At 46.8% G+C, this 14,695-nt stretch overlaps 1 protein-coding gene across 1 annotated transcript in view; it reads right to left on the reverse strand.

Moving 5' to 3' along the window:
• Positions 1 to 14,695, reverse strand: part of LOC119973209 — a 98,158-nt gene that overhangs the window by 61,457 nt on the left and 22,006 nt on the right. Inside the window, exon 2 of the mRNA XM_038810870.1 lies at positions 2,547 to 2,760. Within this exon, the coding sequence (XP_038666798.1) occupies positions 2,547 to 2,760 (214 nt within the window). The remainder of the gene's footprint in view (positions 1 to 2,546; positions 2,761 to 14,695) is intronic.

Here is a 14,695-nt window from a genome sequence, read left to right on the forward strand (position 1 = left end):
CTCAGATCCCCTAGTATACCAGACTCGATCCAGCCTAAGTGCAAACAGTTCAGTTTTTACTGGCTCCACCTCCCCAAGAATCTGTCCCAATACCCCAGGAATCTGAAACCCAACTCTCACACCATCTCTTCAGCCATATATTCATGCAACATTTCCTGCTATTGCCATTCTGGCTAGCACGTGGCACTGGTAGTAATCCTGAGATCACTAGCTTTGAGATCCTACTTCTCAACTTTCTTCCCGATGTCATGTGAGAGTACCTTTAAGAAATGGATGTTTATCAAATAGCTGCAGTGATGTCAGTGTGTGGGTGGAGCTGAGCTGTGACTCTGCTTTTACTTTCACTTTGAGCAAAAAGCTGGCGTGTGTCTGTGTTTTTAGTTTTGTTTTCAGAGTTGAGAGCTGCAGTGGAATGAAGCAGATGTGTATGGATATCTCTACAAGCTAAAGAATGTTCACTTGGATGATTTCAAAATAATACCTGTTTCTGTAGAGAATTTGAACCTGCTCTTTCTGTACAAAGGGTCTTTTGGACTTATGGATGTTGTCAGGAAAGTTATGAAGGGTTACTTATAGAATATTGTATCTGTGGAGATTATTGGTTTTGATAGTTGTTAAGATGTTTACTGTGTGTTTATAAAGTGTTAACTGGATTCATAAATAAACATGGTTTTGTTTTAAAAGTACTTTAGATCTTTGTTGCATCACACCTGTAAAGTAGGCCGTTGTGCTCCCCATAACCACAATCTATTAAAAGTAGTGGGTCAGGTGAATTCCATGACATGCTTTGGAGTTTACTAAACCCTGGCCCATAACACTACTTTCTTTTACCCAAGTATTTGTATGGAAGTCCAGAACTAGCCATTCCTCCAGCCTAGCTGTTTCAGTACAGCAACAACATTTGGCATCAACTGAGTATGTCTTGCCCTCAAATCTAATCTGGCCAATTACTATCCTATCAGATTGATCTGGAACATTAGTAAATGATATTCATACCACCCATGTGCCAACTAGACATAATCAACACATTTTCCCTTGACAAAGTGGAATTCCCCCCATTATCAACATAATAATAATAATAATAGCTTATTGTTGCAAGTAGGCTTCAATGATGTTACTGTGAAAATCCCCTGGTCGCCACATTCCAGCGCCTGTTCGGGGAGGCCGGTCCGGGAATTCAACCTGTGCTGCTGGCCTTGTTCGGCATTGCAAGCCACCTGTTTAGCCCACTGTGCTAAACCAGCCCCTATCCTGACCATTGACCATAAACTCAACTGGATGAGCCAATACTGTAACAAGAGCAGGTCAGAGGTTTGGAATTCTGCGGAATGCAACTCCTGACTCCCCAAAGCCTGTCCACCATCTACAAGGTACAAGTCAGGAGTTGAGGGACAAGGGCAGGGGAGAGGGACAAAGTGAAATGCTCTTACAGAGAGCCAGTACAGATAAACTGGGCTGCAATGCCTCCTTCTCATTCAATGTATTTGTAATCCTAGGCCATGAGGGAAAATCTCTTACTACAAGTCCAGGAGAGGGTGGGTGGAAGGAGGCGAGAGGGATGACGTAATTGTGGAGCCATTTGCAGTGAATCCAATGAGAGCAAGAATTGTGATGTATTGCACATATGGAATGCTGGTATGTGCGTTAAGTATATGAATGTACCCAGTACTGCTTTAAACCACCTCCTTTCACCTCATCACCCAATTCCCGCTCTCACCAAGCTCCCATTCTCGTCAAATTTCCATAAACACTATTTAGCAGATATTCCAAACTTTGGACACACCTCAATCCATCAGAAAATATCCCTCTAATAAATGTGTTGCAGAACTGGTCAACAACCAATCATGGATCTACTTCCAGCTGTTCGGCTGCTAACAGTCTCTTTCGCATACATGCACAGGTTGGCCACTCTGGTGATAGCAACCCGGACATCCATGCAGTCCATGGGGATGAATTTCAGTTTGTCTTCATTGAAGGCCTGGTGCCCGTTATTGGCGTAAGCTGCCCAGATGTTGCTGGCAATAGCAGCGGTGACCCAGGCGTCGGTGGTAGTGACTGCTAACAGCAACTGTTTGCAGTTCACAAGTAACCTTTTGAAATCCGAAAACCGATTACATTTCAATTTGATAACAAGACCCTGTCTGTACTCAACCCCAGAGAATTCTCAGTGAGCTGGAAAGGGATCTTACCCAAAGGAAACAAAGTCAAGAACAGATAGGGGGAAAACAGCAATCGGACAATGGGAGATCGTCATAAAAGGGAGATGGCTCAGGTACAGAACAGATGGAATCACATTAGAGAAATGTTTAACTTCCCAGACAACTAAAGACTGTATCATTCTATGGCATATATGTATCATGTATATGGAATATTTTTTATGGTGTAGGAAAGCAATGAACCTCAGGCTAAGAAGCTGACTCTCCACTCAGTTCCTTAGTTGCAAAATATGTGACTGAAGGGTGATCTGCAGATTATATTTAAAATTGAGATTGTGGCATTTGGAAACTTTGTGAGACAGACTGCAATAAGTTAGATTTGAACATCACCTTTCTCGAGGATCCTTTCTGTAAACGCGATGCCGTAGTATTGGCACAATTCCAGAATTTTCTTATATTCTCTCAGGCACCGTTGCCGATATGTATTGGTTGCCTCCCCCATCTCTCCTGCCATTGTAGTTGGTAGAGAATGGCAGGCCATGGAACGCTCCTCTCCTCTCAGACGTAGACATTCTTCTGTCAGATCCACATGATGCAGTTTGCTCTACAGGGTTTAGATCAGAGCCAATGAATGGCAAATATTGAATCATATATTTCCGAATAGAACAAAGGACAAAGAAAAGTACAGCACAGGAACAGACCCTTCGGCCCTCCAAGCCCGTGCCAACCATGCTGCCCGACTAAACTACAATCTTCTACACTTCCTGGGTCTGTATCCCTCTATTCCCAACCTTCATGTATTTGTCAAGATGCCCCTTAAATGTCACTATCGTCCCTGCTTCCACCACCTCCTCCGGCAGCGGGTTCCAGGCTTGCCTCGTACATCTACTCTAAACCTTGTCCCTTGCACCTTAAAATTATCCCCCAAGTAATTGACCCCTCTGCCCTGGGGAAAAGCCTCTTATTATCCACTCTGTCTATGCCCCTCATAATTTTCTAGACCCTATCAGGTCGCCTCTCAACCTCCGTCGTTCCAATGAGAACAAACAGAGTTTATTTAACCTCTCCTCATAGCTAATGCCCTCCATACCAGACAACATCCTGGTAAATCTCTTCTGCACCCTCTCTAAAGCCTCCACATCCTTCTGGTAGTGTGGCAACCAGAATTGAACACTATACTCCAAGTGTGACCTAACTAAGGTTCTATACAGCTGCAACATGACTTGCCAATTCTTATACTCAATGCCCCGGCCAATGAAGGCAAGCATGCCGTATGACTTCTTGACTACCTTCTCCACCTGTGTTGCCCCTTTCAGTGATCTGTGGACCTGTACACCTAGATCTCTCTGACTTTCAATATTCTTGAGGGTTCTACCATTCACTGTATATTCCCGACCTGCATTAGACCTTCCAAAATGCATTACCCACATTTTTACGGATTAAACTCCATCTGCCATCTCTCCGCCCAAGTCTCCAAACGATCTAAATCCTGCTGTATCCTCGGACAGTCCTCATCGATATCCGCAATTCCACCAACCTTTGTGTCGTCTGCAAACTTACTAATCAGACCAGTTACATTTTCCTCCAAATCATTATGTACTATGAACAGCAAAGGTCCCAGCACTGATCCCTGCAGAACACCACTAGTCACAGCCCTCCAATTAGAAAAGCACCCTTCCATTGCTACTCTCTGCCTTCTATGACCTAGCCAGTTCTGTATCCACCTTGCCAGCTCACCCCTGATCCCGTGTGACTTCACCTTTTGTGCCAGTCTACCATGGGGGAACCTTGCCAAAGCCTTACTGAAGTCCATACAGACAATATCCACTGCCCTACCTGCATCAATCATCTTTGTGACCTCTTCGAAAAACTCCATCAAGTTAGTGAGACACGACCTCCCCTTCGCAAAACCATGCTGCTTCTCACTAATACATCACTTTGCTTTGAAATGGCAGTAGATCCTGTCTCGAAGAATTCTCTCCAGTAATTTCCCTACCACTGACGTAAGGCTCACCGGCCTGTAGTTCCCTGGATTATCCTTGCTACTCTTCTTAAACAAAGGAACAACATTGGCTATTCTCCAGTCCTCCGGGACATCACCTGAAGACAGTGAGGATCCAAAGATTTTTGTCAAGGCCTCAGCAATTTCCTCTCTAGCCTCCTTCAGTATTCTGGGGTAGATCCCATCAGGCCCTGGGGACTTATCTACCTTAATATTTTTCAAGACGCCCAACACCTCGTCTTTTTGGATATCAATGTGACCCAGGCTTCACCCGTCTCCAGACTCAACATCCACCAATTCCTTCCGTTTGGTCAACACTGATGCAAAGTATTCATTTAGTACCTCGCCCATTTCCTCTGGCTCCACACATAGATTCCCTTGCCTATCCTTCAGTGGGCCAACCCTTTCCCTGGCTACCCTCTTGCTTTTTATGTACGTGTAAAAAGCCTTTGGATTTTCCTTAACCCTATTTGCCAATTACTTTTCGTGACCCCTTCTAGCCCTCCTGACTCCTTGCTTAAGTTCCTTCCTACTTTCCTTATATTCCACACAGGCTTTGTCTGTTCCCAGCCTTCTAGCCCTGACAAATTTTCCTTTTTGACGAGGCCTACAATATCTCTCGTTATCCAAGGTTCCCGAAATTTGCCATATTTATCTTTCTTCCTCACAGAAACATGCCGGTCCTGAATTCCTTTCAACTGACACTTGAAAGCCTCCCAGATGTCGATTTACCCTCAAACATTCGCCCCCAATCTAGGTTCTTCAGTTCCCACCAAATATTGTTATGATTAGACTTCCCCCAATTTAGCACATTCACCCATGGACCACTCTTATTCTTGTCCACCAGCACTTTAAAACTTACTGAATTGTGGTCACGGTTCCCGAAATGCTCTCCTACAGAAACTTCTACCACCTGGCCGGGCTCATTCCCCAATACCAGGTCCAGTACAGCCCCTTCCCTAATTGGACTGTCTACATATTGTTTTAAGAAGCCCTCCTGGATGCTCCTTACAAACTCTGCCCCATCTCAGCCCCTAGCACGATGCGAGTCCCAGTCAATATTGGGGAAGTTGAAGTCTCCCATCACAACAACCCTGTTGTTCTTACTCTTTTCCAAAATCTGTCTGCCTATCTGCTCCTCTATCTCCTGCTGGCTGTTGGGAGACCTGTAGTAAACCCCCAACATTGTGACTGCACCCTTCATTTCATTTCATTTCTTATTCCTGATCTCTACCCATATAGCCTCACGACCCTCTGAGGTATCGTCCCGTAGTACAGCTGTGATATTCTCCCTAACCAGTAGCTCAACTCCTTCACCCCTTTTACATCCCCCTCTATCCCTCCTGAAACATCTAAATCCTGGAACGTTTAGCTGCCAAACCTGTCCTTCCCTCAACCAGGTCTCTGTAATTGCAACAATATCATAGTTCCAAGTACTAATCCAAGCTCTAAGTTCATCTGCCTTACCCCTAATAATTGATGTTTCGGTGGGTAAATTGACTGTAACACTTCAAAGCCAATCAGAAAGGCTCAGGGCAACTATTGCTCTTAAGAGTCTTCACGACCATAAAATATAGGAGCAGAATTAGACCATTCAGCCCATCAAGTCTGCTCCACCAGTCAATCATGGCTGATATGTTCCTCCATATTCTGCCTTCTCCCCATAACGCCTGATTTCCTTATCAATCAAGAAATCCCCTTGTTAATCAAGAACACCAGATTTGTGCTTGAGGTGCTGTTACGTACAGGGCTACAGTCCAAGAGCTGGAAGATGGAATTACACAGAACTGTTTTTCATAGAACACAAAAACTAGAATCATGAACTACCGTCATAAAACCAGTGTGCAGAGGTGGCCATCTAGTCTGCACTGATTACTCCATTGTTGGAAAATGAGATTAGAATAGTTAGGTGGTTGTTTTTGACCGGCACAAACATGATGGGCTGACGGGCATTTTCTCTGCTGTTGGCCTCTAGGATTCTACGACTCTGTGATTCTTTGAAATAGCACCTTTTGTGAGGACCACGAAGAATCCAGCATGAGTTTATAGAATCAAAAGAAGTAACATATTTAGAATTACATATATACAACAGCAGCAGTACTTGCACCACTGCTCACTCCTCTCTGCTGGTTTCACAGGCCAGCTCTATTTATCCAGGTGACTCTGCTAATGATTTCTCCGCCCCCCCATTGGGGAAGCTCATACTCACCCAATCTTCTGTAACCAATCTCTTCCCAACAGACTGGGTCTATGTCCTTCCACAAGAACTAAAGGGAGATTGGCCTCCTGCCCTCTGTAGGCCACTGGGATATTGGTTGTTCCAAAGCTCTTCAAAATTTCCCTAGTGTATGTTGAAAGCTTGGTTGGGTAGTACACTTCAAGCTTAAAGACTGTGTTCCTGCATGAAGATATTGGAAAGTCTGCTATCCACAACAGTCACCGAAAAACCAGTGTCAACTTCCATTTTAGGGGGTTTACCATTTGCCCTCAAGACAATTTCAATTGAAGCCATCTTATTCAATTAGATTACACTCAACCTACGTATCAATCTTTGTATCAACCTATGTCTTCTCCAGAACTCTTCTCCACTATGTTTAGTGGTGCTGTGGACTGTGGTTACTGGATTATTTTTGTTGCAATGGCACGCTTTGCCTTGTGCAGCAAGGTGCTTGAATGTGCCCCCTTTGGTTGCACTAGAAGCACATGACCCCCCTGACCATGGCAACTCTCCTGGGGATGGTCCCCCGGCAACAATTGCAGTCCATCTCAGATTCGGTTTGAAGCCCCAATTCCTTCCTGCTCCTTGGGTTCTAGTCCTGGACCAAGGAGTGTGTCTGGTTCTGTGCTTTGCCTATTGATCCCGCCGCAGACCTCGTGGCATTGCGCCCCCATACTTGGTTAACCTCCCCTTCAGCCATCTTTTGCGGTGCAATCTGCTGCCTGAGCTATCTTGATTGCTTTTTCCAACGTAACTGTGGTCTCCTCTGCCAGAAGCTTCTTCAAGATATTAAGGTTATGGATCCCACAAACCAGCCGGTCACACAGCATGTCGCTGAGCGCTGTCCTAAACTCACAATGCTTAGCAAGCTGGTGAAGCCTGGCTCTGAAGGCTTAGACAGGCTCTTTGTGGTCCCTCACTGCAAATTAAACTTATATTGTTGAAGGATAATCAAGGGCCTTGGGGTGTAATGTTCTTTAATCAATTTCACGGTCTGGTCAAAGATCTTCGAGTCAGGTGCCTCCAGGGACATGAGGTTCTGAATCAAATTATAGGTCTGGGGCCCGCAAACTGTCAGAAGTATCACCTTCTGCCTGTGACCTCATTTGTGGTAAAAAATAAAACTTAATCATTCGATGAACTGCCTCCATGTCTCAAACCCTTGGTCAAATGGATCTAGTTCCCCAATGATAAGCATTTCCACTCACTTTAAATGATTCCGATTCTTACTTTCTCAACTGTTCCTTCCTTCCCCGCATGATTCATAATGACTATCGAATTTTGTTTAACCTCGTCACCAATGTGGTGGCTTGAGACCCACACTGTAGGTTACCAGGAATAAACAGATTATGAAAGCAAAGGCAGTTAGATAACAGGTACACACTGCCTGGGATCCTGCTTCCAGGACCACGTGCAAATTACCCATTGGCTGGGGTTCATGCGCTTCTGCACGATTGCTCCAAGTCTGTCAGGTGGTTAGTGGATCTCACCCCCTTAAAGAGGCCACACTACTGCAAAGTCTCCTGGTCCTGCTCCAAACTCCTTTCCAGAGCTTCTTTTATTCAGTTATGGGATGTGGGCCAGCCAATGTTGTTTTGCTCAGCCATTTCAGAGGGCAGTTAAGAATCAACTACATTGCTGTGGGACTGGAGTCACATGTAAGCTAGACCAGTAAGGACGACAGATTTCTTCTCAAAAGGCCATTGAACCAGATGGGTTTTTATGACAATTGGCAATGGTCATCATTCAGATTTTAATTTCACCATCTGCTTGGTCTCTGGATTACTATTCCAGTGACAATACCACTGTGCCACCAACCCCCCCCCCCCAACCCCACTGTGCCACCAACCCCCCCCCCAACCCCACTGTGCCACTGTGCCACCAACCCCCCCCCCCCCCAACCCCACTGTGCCACCAACCCCCCCCCCCCCCCCCCCAACCCCACCCGATGTGTGACTCATCTCAGGCCTATTTAAGAAGGGTGCAATAAGTCCACGGAGGCAGAAGTCTCTTCACTTGAATTCCTTTCATTAACAAAACCAACAGCAGTACAACCATATGCATTCAGCGTGCTGTCTACACTGGGAATGCAGAGGATCTAACACTCCCTGAGAAGAGGTTCTCTGATTGGGCCACTAATCAGAGAACTTACATTCCAATTGGCTAATCTCAAAGGCGAGGTCGAAATCATTTCAAAGGGGTTTTGAAGCTCACTCCCAGTGAGCACTCCTAGTGAGACAGAGAAGACACATCCAGAGTAAGACACATCGAAGAGAGAGTTTGTGAACTCGGAATTTGAATGTGGGAATTGAATTGGAAAGACTGTTCCTTTGTAAATTTTAGTAGTATTTTAGGGTACATCAACTTAATAGAAGGAGAAAAATCAACTCGGGGACAAATTCTAATAGGAGAACAGCCCAAACAAAAAAAAAATCAATGAGAAACGGAAACATAAGAAGAAATATCAAATCAAAATGTGGGAAGAGTCGATAAAACAATCCAACCTCTGCGATGCCCAACGAGCACAGAAGGCTTTAAGTGTGCCCGTAGACACAGCATGCTCACTCTCCAGGGACACCCGGCCGCAAATGAAGCAACGGAAGAGGGGCAGACACTGCGGTCGGACAACCCCCTTGGTCGTCCGCTGCCTGGACCTGTTAATGGCAAGTTTCGCCAGGCCCAAGAGCAGGTTAACGAGGAGGTCCTCCGCCTTCCACGCCCCTCCGCGTACCGGATGCCCGTAGATCAGGAGCGTGGGGGAAGTGTAACCAAAACATGAACAACAACGTTGTTAACAAACTGAAGTGAGTGTAACCTAGGACACTCACATGGCTCACGGACTCCACAAGACTGAAAAAATGGCAGGATTCTCGGGACTCTACGAACCAGTGCAGCCGATAATGGAGGAGGACCTGCGCTGTTTCAGAGCTGGAGACACTGTGGAGTCTGCGAGCCTCGTGGATAGCAAGTATAGAGAGGTGGTCACACCGCAGGCTCAGGTTCCGCAGGCAGGAAGGGAATAGGTGACCACCAGACAGAGCAAGAGAGCGAGGCAGGTAGTGCAGGAATCTCCTGTGGCCATTCCCCTGCAGAACAGATATACTGCTTTGGATACTGTTGAGGGGAATGGCCACTCAGGGGAAAACAGCAACAGCCAAACTTGTGGCACCACAGTTGGTTCTGCTGCAGAGGGGAGGGGTGATAAGTGTAACAGTGCAATAGTTATAGGGGATTCAATTGTAAGGGGAATAGACAAGCGTTTCTGTGGCCACAATCGAGACTCCAGGATGGTATGTTGCCTCCCTGGTGCTCGGGTCAAGGATGTCATAGGTTACAAGGGTACAAGGGTACAGGACATTCTGGAGGAGGAGGGTGAACAGCCAGTGGTCGTGGTACACAGCGGTACAAACGACATAGGTTAAAAAAAAGGATGAGGTCCTAAAAGCAGAATACAGGGAGCCAGGAAGGAAGTTAAGAAATCGGACCTCGAAGGTAGTGATCTCAGGATTGCTGCCGGTGCCACGTGCTAGTCAGAGTAGAAATGACAGGATATATAGGATGAGTACGTGGCTGAAGGGATGGTGTCAGGGGGAGGGTTTCAGATTCCTGGGGCATTGGGTTCTGGGGGAGGTGGAACCTGTAGAAACTGGACGGGTCACACCTGGGCAGGACTGGAGCTGATGTCCTTGGGGGTGCTATTTGCTAGAGTGGTTGGGGAGTGTTTAAACTAATGTGGCAGGGGGATGGGAAACGATGCAGGAAGTTGGAAGGTAGTAAAACAGGGACAGAAACAAAAGGCAGTCAGGGGGAAAGTGTAAGGCAGAGAAGCCATAGTCAAAAATCAAAAAGGGCAACAGTACAAGGTACAGTGACTGAGGGGAGCTCGGTGAATAGGCCCAGTAATACTAAAAGGAGTAAAACGGGAAGTAAAAACATAAATAGAACATAGAACATAGAACGATACAGTGCAGTACAGGCCCTTCGGCCCTCGATGTTGCACCGACATGGAAAAAAAACTAAAGGCCATCTAACCTACACTATGCCCTTATCATCCATATGCTTATCCAATAAACTTTTAAATGCCCTCAATGTTGGCGAGTTCACTACTGTTGCAGGTAGGGCATTCCACGAACCTCACCACTCTTTGCGTAAAAAACCCACCTCTGACCTCTGTCCTATATCTATTACCCCTCAATTTAAGGCTATGTCCCTTCGTGCTAGCCACCTCCATCCGCGGGAGAAGGCTCTCGCTGTCCACCCTATCTAACCCTCTGATCATTTGTATGCCTCTATTAAGTCACCTCTTAACCTTCTTCTCTCTAACGAAAACAACCTCAAGTCCATCAGCCTTTCCTCATAAGATTTTCCCTCCATACCAGGCAACATCCTGGTAAATCTCCTCTGCACCCGTTCCAAAGCTTCCACGTCCTTCCTATAATGAGGCGACCAGAACTGTACGCAATACTCCAAATGCGGCCGTACTAGAGTTTTGTACAACTGCAACATGACCTCATGGCTCCGGAACTCAATCCCTCTACCAATAAAGGCCAACACACCATAGGCCTTCCTCACAACCCTATCAACCTGGGTGGCTTTCAGGGATCTATGTACATGGACACCGAGATCCCTCTGCTCATCCACACTACCAAGAATTTTACCATTAGCCAAATATTCCGCATTCCTGTTATTCTTTCCAAAGTGAATCACCTCACACTTTTCCACATTAAACTCCATTTTTTTATAGAACAGTACAGCACAGAACAGGCCCTTCGGCCCTCAATGTTGTGCCGAACCATGATCACCCTACTCAAACCCACGTATCCACCCTATACCCGTAACCCAACAACCCCCCCCCCCTTAACCTTACTTTTTATTAGGACACTACGGGCAATTTAGCATGGCCAATCCACCTAACCTGCACGTCTTTGGACTTTGGGAGGAAACCGGAGCACCCGGAGGAAACCCACGCACACAGGGGGAGGACGTGCAGACTCCACACAGACAGTGACCCAGCCGGGAATCGAACCTGGGACCCTGGAGCTGTGAAGCATTTATGCTAACCACCATGCTACCCTGCTGCCCACCTCTCACCTTTGCCACCTCTCAGCCCAGCTCTGCAGCTTATCTATGTCCCTCTGTAACCTGCAACATCCTTCCGCACTGTCTACAACTCCACCGACTTTAGTGTCGTCTGCAAATTTACTCACCCATCCTTCTGCGCCCTCCTCTAGGTCATTTATAAAAATGACAAACAGCAACGGCCCCAGAACAGATCCTTGTGGTACGCCACTCGTAACTGAACTCCATTCTGAACATTTCCCATCAACTACCACTCTCTGTCTTCTTTCAACTAGCCAATTTCTGATCCACATCTCTAAATCACCCTCAATCCCCAGCCTCCGTATTTTCTGCAATAGCCGACCGTGGGGAACCTTATCAAACGCTTTACTGAAATCCATATACACCACATCAACTGCTCTACCCTCGTCTACCTGTTCAGTCACCTTCTCAAAGAACTCGATAAGGTTTGTGAGGCATGACCTACCTTCACAAAACCATGCTGACTATCCCTAATCATATTATTCCTATCTAGATGATTATAAATCGTATCTTTTATAATCCTCTCCAAGACTTTACCCACCACAGACGTTAGGCTCACCGGCCTATAGTTACCGGGGTTATCTCTACTCCCCTTCTTGAACAAAGGGACCACATTTGCTATCCTCCAGTCCTCTGGCACGATTCCTGTAGCCAATGATGACCTAAAAATCAAAGCCAAAGGCTCAGCAATCTCTTCCCTGGCTTCCCAGAGAATCCTAGGATAAATCCCATCAGGCCCCGGGGACTTATCTATTTTCACCTTGTCCAGAATTGCCAACACTTCTTCCCTACGTACCTCAATGCCATCTATTCTAATAGCCTGGGTCTCAGCATTCTCCTCCACAATATTATCTTTTTCCTGAGTGAATACTGACGAAAAGTATTCATTTAGTATCTCGCTTATCTCCTCAGCCTCCACACACAACTTCCCACTACTGTCCTTGACTGGCCCTACTCTTACCCTAGTCATTCTTTTATTCCTGACATACCTGTAGAAAGCTTTTGGGTTTTCCTTGATCCTACCTGCCAAAGACTTCTCATGTCCCCTCCTTGCTCGTCTTAGCTCTCTCTTTAGATCCTTCCTCGCTTCCTTGTAACTATCAAGCGCCCCAACTGAAACTTCACGCCTCATCTTCACATCTAGGCCTCCTTCTTCCTCTTAACAAGAGATTCCACTTCTTTGGGTAAACCACAGTTCCCTCGATCGACACCTTCATCCCTGCCTGACTGGTACGTACTTATCAAGAACATGCAATAGCTGTTCCTTGAACAAGCTCCACATATCCAGTGTGCCCAACCCTTGCAGCCTACTTCTCCAACCTACACATCCTAAGTCATGTCTAATGGCATCATAATTGCCCTTCCCCCAGCTATAACTCTTGCCCTGCGGGGTATACTTATCCCTTTCCATCACTAACATAAAGGTCACCGAATTGTGGTCACTGTTTCCAAAGTGCTCACCTACCTCCAGATCTAACACCTGGCCTGGTTCATTACCCAAAACCAAATCCAATGTGGCCTCGCCTCTTGTTGGCCTGTCAACATATTGTGTCAGGAAACCCTCCTGCACACATTGTACAAAGAACGACCCATCTAATGTACTCGAACTATATCTTTTCCAGTCAATATTTGGAACGTTAAAGTCTCCCATAACAACTACCCTGTTACTTTCGCTCTTTTCCAGAATCATCTTCGCCATCCTTTCCTCTACATCCCCAGAAGGGGGCAGCAGGGTAGCATGGTGGTTAGCATAAATGCTTCACAGCTCCAGGGTCCCAGGTTCGATTCCCGGCTGGGTCACTGTCTGTGTGGAGTCTGCACGTCCTCCCCCTGTGTGCGTGGGTTTCCTCCGGGTGCTCCGGTTTCCTCCCACAGTCCAAAGATGTGCGGGTTAGGTGGATTGGCCATGCTAAATTGCCCGTAGTGTCCTAATCAAAGTAAGGTTAAGGGGGGGTTGTTGGGTTACGGGTATAGGGTGGATACGTGGGTTTCAGTAGGGTGATCATGGCTCGGCACAACATTGAGGGCCGAAGGGCCTGTTCTGTGCTGTACTGTTCTATGTTCTATCCCTAGAACTATTAGGTGGCCTATAGAAAACTCCCAACAGGGTGACCTCTCCTTTCCTGTTTCTAACCTCAGCCCATACTACCTCGGAAGAAGAGTCCCCATCTAGCATCCTTTCCGTCACCGTAATACTGTCCTTGACTAGCAGCGCCACACCTCCCGCTCTTTTGCCCCCTTCTCTGAGCTTACTAAAACACCTAAACCCCGGAACCTGCAACAACCATTCCTGTCCCTGCTCTATCCATGTCTCTGAAATGGCCACAACATCGAAGTCCCAGGTACCAACCCATGCTGCCAGTTCCCCTACCTTATTTCGTATACTCCTGGCATTGAAGTAGACACACTTCAAACTACCTACCTGAACACTGGCACCCTCCTGCGAAGTCAAATCTGTGCTCCTGACCTCTATACTCTCAATCTCCCGTGCCCCAAAACTACAATCCAGGTTCCCATGCCCCTGCTGAATTAGTTTAAACCCCCCCAAAGAGCACTAACAAATCTCCCCCCCAGGATATTGGTGCCCCTCAGGTTCAGATGTAGACCATCCTGTCTATAGAGGTCCCACCTTCCCCAGAAAGAGCCCCAGTTATCCAGAAATCTGAATCCCTCCCGCCTGCACCATCCCTGTAGCCACGTGTTTAATTGCTCTCTCTCCCTATTCCTCATCTCACTATCACGTGGCACGGGCAACAACCCAGAGATAACAACTCTGTTTGTTCTCGCTCTGAGCTTCCATCCTAGCTCCCTAAAGGCCTGCCTGACATTCTTGTCCCCTTTCCTACCTATGTCGTTAGTACCAATGTGGACTACGACTTGGGGCTGCTCCCCCTCCCCCATAAGGACCCGGAAAACACGATCCGAGACATCACGTACCCTTGCACCTGGGAGGCAACATACCAAACGCGAGTCTCTCTCGCTCCCACAAAATCTCCTATCTGTGCCCCTGACTATTGAGTCCCCAATTACTAATGTTCTACTCCTTTCCCCCCTTCCCTTCTGAGCAACAGGGACAGACTCCGTGCCAGAGGCCCGTACCCCATGGCTTACCCCTGGTAAGTCCCGTCCCCCACAAGTATCCAAAACGGTATACTTGTTACTCAAGGGAACGACCGCAGGGGGTCCCTGCACTGACTGCTTCTTCCCAGTCCCTCTTAC

This window comes from Scyliorhinus canicula, chromosome 11 (assembly GCF_902713615.1).
Source record: "Scyliorhinus canicula chromosome 11, sScyCan1.1, whole genome shotgun sequence".
NCBI lineage: Eukaryota > Metazoa > Chordata > Chondrichthyes > Carcharhiniformes > Scyliorhinidae > Scyliorhinus > Scyliorhinus canicula.